We start from the raw sequence: 10904 nt of genomic DNA, 5'->3' as shown, positions 1-10904 counted from the left end.
GTAATACTGTCTTCAAGTTTATTGCCATTGTATAGGTCTTTACTTATTTCTTCCACCTTTCGACCTTCCCTTTTACCCTCAGTCACGGGTTGCCATCTGAGCACTTAATATTGAGGCAAGTGGTTCTCTTTTCTCTAGACGTGGCCCCTATCTTTTCTACAGTCGTGCATGCTTCTACAGAATTTTTCATTTCCTGTCTAGCCATTCTTGCTTTGCCATTTTGCACTTTCAGTCGATTTTAGCGTTTAGACGTTTCTGTTCTCTTCTGTCGTCCTCATTACAAACATGTTACAACAGTGAGACGCACGCCGCCGTGCACCGGCGGTGGACCCCGGCAGTATTTTCACTGGCGCAGCCTCACAGTTGTTCTCTCGCTGCACACAGAGACACTCCGCATGTACACCCCCGGCGCTGTGCTGGACCGCAAGTGCGTGCGCCCCTACAAGCTGCCCCCCACAGAGAGCTGCCCCGGCGTTGAGATCCAGCCCGGAGAAGGCATCTGGGTGCCGGTGCACGGCATTCACCACGACCCAAGGTACTACGAGGACCCCGGACGTTTCGACCCCGAGCGCTTCAGGCCAGAGAACAAGCACCTCATCAAACCGTTCACGTACTACCCATTCGGGTCCGGACCTCGCGTCTGCATCGGTAAGTCTTTGTTGTGCCTCTCTTTTACTGTCTCTCTTGAGCTTTTACAAGTTAGAAACGAATCCTGTGACTTTGTTTATAGTTAACAGTTTAATTTTCTTGGTTTAACTATCTTACAGTAACCTCACTGAACAAAATATAGAGATCTATGTTGTTGGAATCTCATTGAACAAAATATAGCCCCATACTGCTCTCTTCGGAACACTGCAGATGCTGTAGAAACTGGTACCAGATGCTCGGGTACGCTCCAAAGCGAACATAGTCGTGGATGTCCCAGTCGCTTGTACAGATTCAGCACACATGTAGACATGGCAGAGTGGCATTAAGGATCAGGTCTTCAGATGTGCCTATGAACACTTCGTGAATGAAACAGCCAAAGTTGTTCGTGCATCAGGGCGGACTCTTCAGCTTGCCAACAAGGCGTGGCGTATAACTCGCAGTCCTTTAACATGATGTAACAACAACGGTCGTAGTAACATCCTAACCGAGTGGATGATTATATGATAGCGGAACAAACACTGGTAGCAGTTACTTCTGTAAAATATCTGGGAGTATGCGTACGGAACGATTTGAAGTGGAATGATCATATAAAACTAATTGTTGGTAAGGCGGGTACCAGGTTGAGATTCATTGGGAGAGTGCTTAGAAAATGTAGTCCATCAACAAAGGAGGTGGCTTACAAAACACTCGTTCGACCTATACTTGAGTATTGCTCATCAGTGTGGGATCCGTACCAGGTCGGGTTGACGGAGGAGATAGAGAAGATCCAAAGAAGAGCGGCGCGTTTCGTCACTGGGTTATTTGGTAACCGTGATAGCGTTACGGAGATGTTTAATAAGCTCAAGTGGCAGACTCTGCAAGAGAGGCGCTCTGCATCGCGGTGTAGCTTGCTCGCCAGGTTTCGAGAGGGTGCGTTTCTGGATGAGGTATCGAATATATTGCTTCCCCCTACTTATACTTCCCGAGGAGATCACGAATGTAAAATTAGAGAGATTAGAGCGCGCACGGAGGCTTTCAGACAGTCGTTCTTCCCGCGAACCATACGCGACTGGAACAGGAAAGGGAGGTAATGACAGTGGCACGTAAAGTGCCCTCCGCCACACACCGTTGGGTGGCTTGCGGAGTATCAATGTAGATGTAGATGTAGATCACGTCTTCTGAGTCAGCTGGTTTCGAACCCGACAACAATTGCTGCTGTCAGCGAATGCAGACCCATCAAAACCAGTTTCTGAGCAAATGGTATGATGTGAATTGCATGCCGTGGACACCTGGAGCAGGATATCTCGCAGACAGCCCTAGGTCGCAGTGGTACATGAAGCTACAAAGGTCCAAACAACACAGAAACTTGGCAGTAGCAGGCTGGACGCGCGGCGTTGCTTCTCAAGTGATGATCTAAGGCGTCCCAGAGCACCGATGGCCACCTGAATCGTTTAACGTGCAGCGTGTGGGATGTGTAGCGCCAGCCAGAGGTGGTCCTATGCTGTGGCTGCAGCACCAACATGGTCTCGGACATGTCCGAAAGCCGGTCTAAGTGGCCGAGCGGTTCTAGGCGCTACAGTCTGGAGCCGCACGACCGCTACGGTCGCAGGTTCGAATCCTGCATCGGGCATGGATGTGTGTGATGTCCTTAGGTTAGATAGGTTTAAGTAGTTCTAAGTTCTAGGGGACTGATGAGCATAGCAGTTAAGTCCCATAGTGCTCAGAGCCATTTGAACCATGCCCGAAAGAACAGACACCACATATATAACCAAGGCGATGACGGCCAGTGATCGATACAGCTGCGCTGACCACCTAGTCCAGATGGCGTAGTGGTCTGTGCATCTGCCTCGTAAGCAGGAGACTCCAGTTTGAATTCCGGTATGACACAAATTTTGCAACTTGCTGTACTGATATAAATCAGTGCCTATTGGCAGCTGATGTCTTTCATTCCATTGAGTCTTGATTCATTGTGGCTGCAAGATCAAAACGGTGTCTGTTCTTTTGGACATGTCTCAAAGAATTGACACCACACATACTCTTATATTTCATCACAATCCTCTTCAGTGAGCGTCTATCACGATCAGGATCGAGAATGAGTAAATTTGCAGCTGTGTCCTTGAGCCAATCACCACACTCACTCCCCAGGTGTCACCAAACGCTTTTAAGCTTTTGCTATTGCCTTCAGGATTTCAACAAATTGCAAGAGCAAAGATTTTGGGGGCAGTAGTAGTGCTACGTGAAGTTTTGCATGTTTCATTGCCATGATCCAGTGGTATTATAATTTCTCAAATTGCAATTGCTTCCAGTATTTAATGTTCGTGACCAATACTGTCAGAATGATATCCGTCTGTGACCAATATTCTTTCCTCTAGAATTGTATCAATGTTTAGTATAGCCATTTACATTTTCGTTTGCTATAATTCTCTGTAATGTTCAGGGTGGAATGGTGAGTATTCTGTGAAACGACAGGAACGATCATTAAAAAGTGTAGTAAACATGGACTTTAACTGCACATCTGAGCGCTTACTCGTCTTCGATATTGTGCAACGAATTACTTCTACAGCAAGCTTTTTACTTTCTATGTTTTGAGAGGTGATAATATGGACAGGAAAAAAAAAAAAAAACAGTAGGCGTGGGTCTAAAGTGTGTATCTTAAGAGGTATGAACAGTTGTTCAGTAGACGTGTTTCACAGCAGCAAATATGAATAACCAGTCATAGCTGTTAAGGTATGCATTTTAGAACCCTTGTTTACAAGTCTTCTTTGCTTCGAATGAACGTTCCTGTCACATCGCTGAACATCTACCATTCCTCCTGGGATATCGTGTTAACTAACGGCGGGAAATGTGTCGTGGTGTTGATTACAAAGCCGATGTTCACGTTCGCAAACTACTTCCAGTACTGTACAGTCTGCCTCTTGCCACAACTGTGGTGTTCCAGCCCAGAGGTTCGCGCTGATGGAAACCAAGGTCGTGATGACGCACCTGCTGTCGCGGTTCAGCTTCTGCGTGCTGGAGGAGGCGCCCGTGCCGCTCGTGATCCAGCCCGACAACCTGTCGCTCGGCATCAAGGGCGGCGCTTGGGTTGGCATTCGGCGTAGGTCTTGAACACTTGTCTGACGTGCGAGAGAGTGAACTCGAGTATTGCGATACTACGACGAACTGCGTCAAGAAATAATTTGTAGTTATTACAGTTAAGCTCAGAATACGTTATATGACAAATGAGAAGTTAAGAGGATGAAAATATCAGAAGAATCCAGTCTCCACCTGTAAAAGTCTCTTCTCAAGACTTTACGATGACTCCCGAAGATTTTCACTGAATGCAGTACAATGTATTCAAACTGAGTCACGGCAGATACTCGGAACGTGTCGATCACGTAAGGGCGACCGCCACATACGACACTGAAAGTCGCTTCCTGTAATCGCTTCTTCTCAAGAACTGCTAAAATAGTTTTGAATACGGAGTAAAAATTAATTACGATGAGAATACTCTGTCATTAGTGTTATCTACCATTGTAATGACGTAACGGGAATCTAATGGATTAATCTTAGCTTTTGACTGTTAGCCCGCATCTCGTGGTCGTGCGGTAGCGTTCTCGCTTCCCACGCCCGGGTTCCCGGGTTCGATTCCCGGCGGGGTCAGGGATTTTCTCTGCCTCGTGATGGCTGGGTGTTGTGTGCTGTCCTTAGGTTAGTTAGGTTTAAGTAGTTCTAAGTTCTAGGGGACTTATGACCACAGCAGTTGAGTCCCATAGTGCTCAGAGCCATTTGAACCATTTTTTTGACTGTTAGATTATTTTCTCAGCAATGTAGCATCTGACCAAAGAGAGTTTCGAAATTCTGATATATGCTCTACGTTAATTAGACTGAATACTAAATATGATACCAGATAAGAATGTAATTGTATTATTCATAAACAATATTTTGATTTGCTTTCACTGCAGGACAAATATAAAAAAGGATACCCACTGCTGTATTTTTTATATCTATGAAGACTTAAGGGTTTTTATTTATCAAGAAGATATGTTAATTATATTATGTATATGATATTTATAATTTACAGTATTTTTATAATTTATTTTGCTATGGATCAAACATTTCCATGAGTATGTTAACGATTTTTGTGATCATATATACAGTATTTGTGATGTTTTATTATATCAATAAAATATACTTTGCGTTATAAACATTCTGTCGCCTCTGCAGTTACCACAGACATACATATTCGTTGCACAGTTTTCGTAGCAGTGGGGTTTAAAGATCCAGACTTAATATTTGCATATAAATATGTATATTTGTAAGGATGTAATTCTACGCGAGGAAACTGCGTACATATCTGTTAATAATTTAAACATATACAGTTGATGTTCCTGAGACATATTGAGTCCCACCTATATCTACGATAATGTTGTAGGCTGAAGCAATGAATTAAAATTTGTACCAGCTGGAAATACTGATGCATGTGTACGAGGGAACAGCAGTGGGCTGGGGGCGTGAACTGGAATGCCTGTCAGGGGGGAGGGGGACATACTACGGTAGTCAGTGCAGGTACTGCAGCTGGAACGCCAGTGTGGCGGAATGCGTGGCTCATCTTCCTAGTAAGCAAGGGTCCTGTGCACGAGTCCTGCTGTTGGCACAAATTTTAATTCACCGTTGTGTAATACACACATCGCAAGATCCACGAAGAATCGTCGTCGTGATGTAAACTGAAGGGCAACGTGGAATGATCAGGAGTTACATGGCACATACTTAAGTGACCACTCAGTGTACCTTAAACCATACCTGTGGGCAGAGGTATTGAGTGTAGGGATTCTCACTACGTTCTACGTAAGCTGGAAGTATAGTCATTTGATTCTTATTACACAACAATGAAACTGGGAAATAAACAGGGTACATTAGCTTTGCACGCTATGCTTGCAGCTCCCCTAAGCTGTCTGACACTGCGTTGCCACGTCGCTCTGCTGAGCTGACTGAGGCATTGTGCCAGCGAGTCCTCAGCGAGCCGTTGTACAAGTAGACGTGCGGGTGAGAGATTTGAGTGACTCGTAGCTTCGCGTGTTTACGATGTCTGATGAAAGCAGTCGCAAGAGAGGGAGGCCAAGGCTGCACACTCCTCGGAAACCTCCAAAAAGTGGCGGACATGGCGTCGTTATACGCAGTCAGGCGCGTGAATACGTGTGTTCCGTAAGGGAGTATTTTAAGACAGAGAGAGGGATGCAGGAGGGCCTCTCGTTCCTTTGGATAAGGTGGTGGAGAGAACTGCAGCTGTTCTGCAAGTTAGCGAACGATCAGTAATAAGGATCTGCAAGGAGAAACTCACGAAAGAAGGCTCCAGTGAATCATCTAAATTGGAGACACCTGGGAAAAAGAGGCGACTAGAGAAGATGGTCACAAAACTTGACTCTTTTCAGGCACATGCCATTCGTCGTCAAATACACGCATTTTATTCGAGGAAGGAGTATCCAACACTCAAAAAACTACATGCTACCCTCACAGCGGCTGACCTGTTTCAGGGTAGTAACTCGTCTCTGCTATGAGTCGTGAAAATGTTAGGATTCCGCTATAAATCCATCTCTGGCAGAAAGTTACTAATGGGACGCCAAGATATTGCCGCCTGGCGATGCCACTTTCTTATAGAATTAGTGGGGACAAATTTTGATGATATCATTCGGCTTGATGAAACGTGGGTGAATGCAGGACACAGTTTAAAAAAAAGGCTGGACAGACGGTACCATCAGCGGTAGTATGGCAGCTCCGATCGGCAGGGGAAAAAGGGTAACTGTAGCACATGCCGGAAATTCAAAAGGTTTCATTCCAAATTGTCTGCAGCTATTCAGTTCAAATAAGACCTCCGACTACCACGAAGAGATGAACCACAATACTTTTGTGAAATGGTTTGAAGACTGTGTGCTCCAGAACTTAACAAAAAATTCTATCATTGTTATGGATAACGCTCCCTACCACTCAGTAATACAAGATAAAGCACCCGCAAAGGCAACGAGGAAAAACTACATTGTTAGCTGGTTACAGAAACATAAGGTACAGTTCGACAGTAATTTGACAAGGGCAGAATTATTAGAACTTGTATCGCAACACAAGCCAAAGAACCCGATTTACATTGTGGATGAAGTAGCAAAAAATACGGGCGTAAAGTGCTTAGATTGCCTCCTGACCATTGCCATTTGAACGCAATAGAGCTGATTTGGGCTCAGGTTAAACGGCATATTGCTACAGAAAATAAGAAATTCACATTAACCGAAGTGGAACGCCTTTTGAAAGAGGCAGTTGATATTGTGACATCGAAAGACTGGCAGAAGGTAGTGCATCACGGGAAAGGAGTGATACAGGACGCATGGAACAATGAAGGTATCTTCCAACAAAGTGTCGAAGACTTGATTATATCTGTAAATACGAGCAGCGACAAGGATAGTTCCACTGACTCTGAGTCTGAATTAAGCGGTGTTTTCGCATTGTCTGATTAGTGGGTAGTGTACTTACTGTCATTAAATATCGTGTTTGTGAATTTATTTCGATTAATTCCTATTCTTGTCGCGAGACTAAGAAATACTGTTTGGCCAGCTCTAGTCATCTCCTTACGGTAAGTTAGACTGAATTTTAATTCTATTTCATTTTGTATATACACCAAGATGTTATTCAGTGTGTTTAATAGTTTTCGAGATTTGCAGTCCAAAGAAGAAAACTTTACCGGACACGAAAATTTCTCACACTTCAATAGTTAGTGTAACAACGGCCCTAATTAAAATTAAGAAAAGATGTTTGATATGCTTATAGATACCACTGAGAGCCATACTGTACGTAAATTTCAAAATATCTACATAATATTTATAGGAGATAGAGATTTAAACGTCATACTTGTTCCGAGTTCAGTACTGATAGGTGTGGTGTCACCGCCAGACACCACACTTGCTAGGTGGTAGCTTTTAAATCGGCCGCGGTCCGCTAGTATACGACGGACCCGCGTGTAGCCACTGTCGGTAATTGCAGACCGAGCGCCACCACACGGCAGGTCTAGAGAGACGTACTAGCACTCGCCCCAGTTGTACAGCCGATGTTGCTAGCCATGGTTGACTGAGAATTACGCTCTCATTTGCCGAGACGATAGTTAGCACAGCCTTCAGCTACATTTGCTACGACCTAGCAAGGCGACATTACCAGTATAGATATTGAGATTCTATTAATGTATCATCAAGAGCGATGTTCTACAAATGTGGATTAAAGTTAAGTATTCCAGAAGCTACGTACTTTTCTTTATAGCATTCATTACGTATCCTGTTTCAGACCTCACGCCAGCCTGCGTGAGTTTAAGCGCGTGCCTTTCGGCTCCCTCTCATTGTGTCTAGGCTGTCTTGTCTAGACAGAACAATAGGGTTGCTCAAAAGCGCTATTTTGAGAAATTTATATACAGGAAACGTAATGCACTACGAAAACTTTTAAGGATTCTTTGCCGAGTGCATTATTTTGGTAATGAATGGAAAAAAAATATTTTGCTGTAACACCAATAGTTTTTCAGTATTGACGTAATAAGTTAGAAGCTGTTTGCGAAATCGATAATTTAAATGGTTTCAAACAAATTAACGTGACCTTTGTCCTAATTAAAATTAAGAATAGATATTTGACAGATTGAGAGACATTGTAGAGATATACATCCTATATGGGTTTGAAATTTTTTACTTACTTTCTGTAGAAGATACAGGCTTTAAAACGATTTTCTATCGCCGGGGGGGGGTAGCGATGCGCTGAGGCGGCTGCCTCCAGCCAGTGCTGGACGTGACAACGCCGCAACGTCAGGCGACAACTACTTTAAATCAGACTGTAGACAGACGGCACCACAGCTGCTGCCCCCCATGCCGCCAAAGTGCACGGCATCATCGCTGCGACAGTCTGTACCCCCTCTTGTGCTCCTAGTGGTGACGTCATAGTTACAGGCGGCCTGCCATGTACCTGGCCTCCTCTCCATACGCTTTGCACCTCCGTCTGCATTCTGTTAGATTTAAGCTTTCGCACTTGCTCTCGAGTGCTGGCGGTTTGGAAAGAATAACACAAGCTAATCGTTTCGCACTCACTGATAAAAGTGCATGAAGGTTTATTTTGACACCTGACGGTAATTACCTGCTGAGTGTTAAAATTAAATTTTCTGATGTGTAAAAACTAAACTATTTGATTCTGTTTCACTCGCAAAATTAAATTGTTTTCAAAAAATCGTTACTATGATAACAATTTTGTAAGACTCTAATAATTATATAAGTTATGAATAATTTCTTTTCTCAATTAGTAGCATTAATGCAGTGGAGGTTACAGGTTCCTCACATCGTCCACCCACTGAACACACATATTGTACTTTGTCCCATACATTGCTGATGGTAAAAGTGGGGCATATACGTAACAAAAATGGTTCAAATGGCTCTGAGCACTATGGGACTTAACATCCGAGGTTATCAGTCCCCTAGAACTTAGAACTACTTAAACCTAACTAACCTAAGGACATCACACACATCCATGCCCGAGGCAGGATTCGAGCCCGTAGCAGTCGCGCGGTTCCAAACTGAAGCGCCTAGAACCGCTCGGCCACCGCGGCCGGCTTATACGTAACAGATATTGTCTTCTCCAAGCTGTAAATAGTACTTGTAACTGTCCAGAAACTGCTTCATTACTCACTTCGAAACAGATAAATGAATTAATTGACATGGCAACACAGCAGTAACTAAGTAAGGCCTACTAGAGTGTTGCACACAGCAATTATTATTTTTCTTATTATTATTACTATTGATATTTGTGGCTGTGGTCAGACACAAAGCATTATCAGCCTGAAGTGTTCAAATTTCGCCAGTACAGAAGTATGGAGTGCAACGATCAAGTGATTTACGGACTGTAAGTGTAGAGTGCATGTTAAGCAAGTGCCACAATGGAGAGGGTCAATGCAGGGGAAGTATGTTTTGTAACAAGTGTCTACCCTCCCTGTGGATAGTTAGCTTCCTTATCTAAGAAGGAATTGTGGGTATCACTTGCAAAGCACCACGAATTCCTTCATCATTCATTCTAACAAACAAATAGTTGGTGATAATTGTGGGGAAGAGGGTAGAACAGACGGCAACGGGAGGAGGAAGGGCGGGGATACCAGCTAACGTCTGATTGAAACAGGGGTTGGGAACCACCGTACTAGGACCATTCCTGCACAGGAAAGTGAGGAGGCCCAGCCTCCCTTGCCTCCTCTGATCCCACTGGTCGGCACTCTGGTGGCGTAAGCATACCTTACAGGGACATACAGTCGTTCACTATAGCAACACGGTGGGAGATCGGAATGGCACTCACCCACATGAGCCGTCTCATACGTGGACTCAAATCCGATTCTACACATGGGGTATTAGGGACTGAAATCTGAACGACTGCCACTCTAACGGGGCTTTTATGGAGCACGAAGAGAGACCTCGTCCAGCAACTTGAGTCGCTGCTGCGAGGACTGATAACACGCTATAGAAGAGCCTTTGCGCATCCCCTATTGTTACACAATAGCGTCATACTACACATTGAAGCTTTCTGTGTAGATATAGACGTGGTACTTACCAGCCACGACCAAAGTCCAGTTTCCTGGTATATCTTGTATCCACTGCACTACACAACACTTAATACCGGGACAACTTGTAATGCACACATTAATCCACTCATGCTACTTGGAAGATATCGAAGATCAGTTAATTTTTGAACAATGGTGCATAATAAACAATTCTCTGCCCTACCATCATTTAGACTGTAGCGATACATTTTAACAGACGCTCTGACATAAACTGATCGTCGTCCTGTTTTTTTCTTCTGTTTCATTTTCCTTCAAACACTACGTACATTTTCCTCGTACATAGTCAACATTATTTGTTTCTAATCTTCAGAAATATAGCTTTCAGATATGAATTAGTTTTAATTTAATCCAACATTGTTTCATGTATCTCCTCAATCTATACTGTGCAACCACAGTGCATGCCATATTCTTAAGGAAGCAATATGCGAGAGGCTGCAGTACATCCCTACGTTCCACGATAATGGTTCTTGAAACTTTGCACCTGGGCTTTCAAATGCTAGTTTACGCCTATCTCCAAGTGTCCGCAAAAAACTGGTTCAAATGGCTCTGAGCACAATGGGACTTAATATCGGAGATCACCAGTCCCCTAGAACTTAGAACTACTTAAACCTAACTAACCTAAGGACATCACACACATCCATGCCCGAGGCAGGACTCGAACCTGCGACCGTAGTAGTCGCGCGGTTCC

At 44.0% G+C, this 10904-nt stretch overlaps 1 protein-coding gene across 1 annotated transcript; it reads left to right on the top strand.

Annotated features, from left to right (window-relative positions):
- Nucleotides 1–313: 313 nt before the first annotated feature.
- On the top strand, nt 314–4182 carry LOC126188114 (cytochrome P450 9e2-like). The gene is made up of 2 exons (XM_049929586.1): nt 314–648; nt 3566–4182. The coding sequence occupies exons 1-2, from the start codon at nt 396–398 to the stop codon at nt 3730–3732; spliced, it is 420 nt and encodes a 139-aa protein (XP_049785543.1). The 5' UTR covers nt 314–395; the 3' UTR covers nt 3733–4182.
- The last annotated feature ends 6722 nt before the right edge of the window (nt 4183–10904 follow it).

Source organism: Schistocerca cancellata, chromosome 5 (assembly GCF_023864275.1).
Source record: "Schistocerca cancellata isolate TAMUIC-IGC-003103 chromosome 5, iqSchCanc2.1, whole genome shotgun sequence".
NCBI classification, from domain to species: Eukaryota; Metazoa; Arthropoda; class Insecta; order Orthoptera; family Acrididae; genus Schistocerca; species Schistocerca cancellata.
Note: the sequence above shows the minus strand (reverse complement) of the source record. Positions and strands in the feature narration are given on the sequence as shown.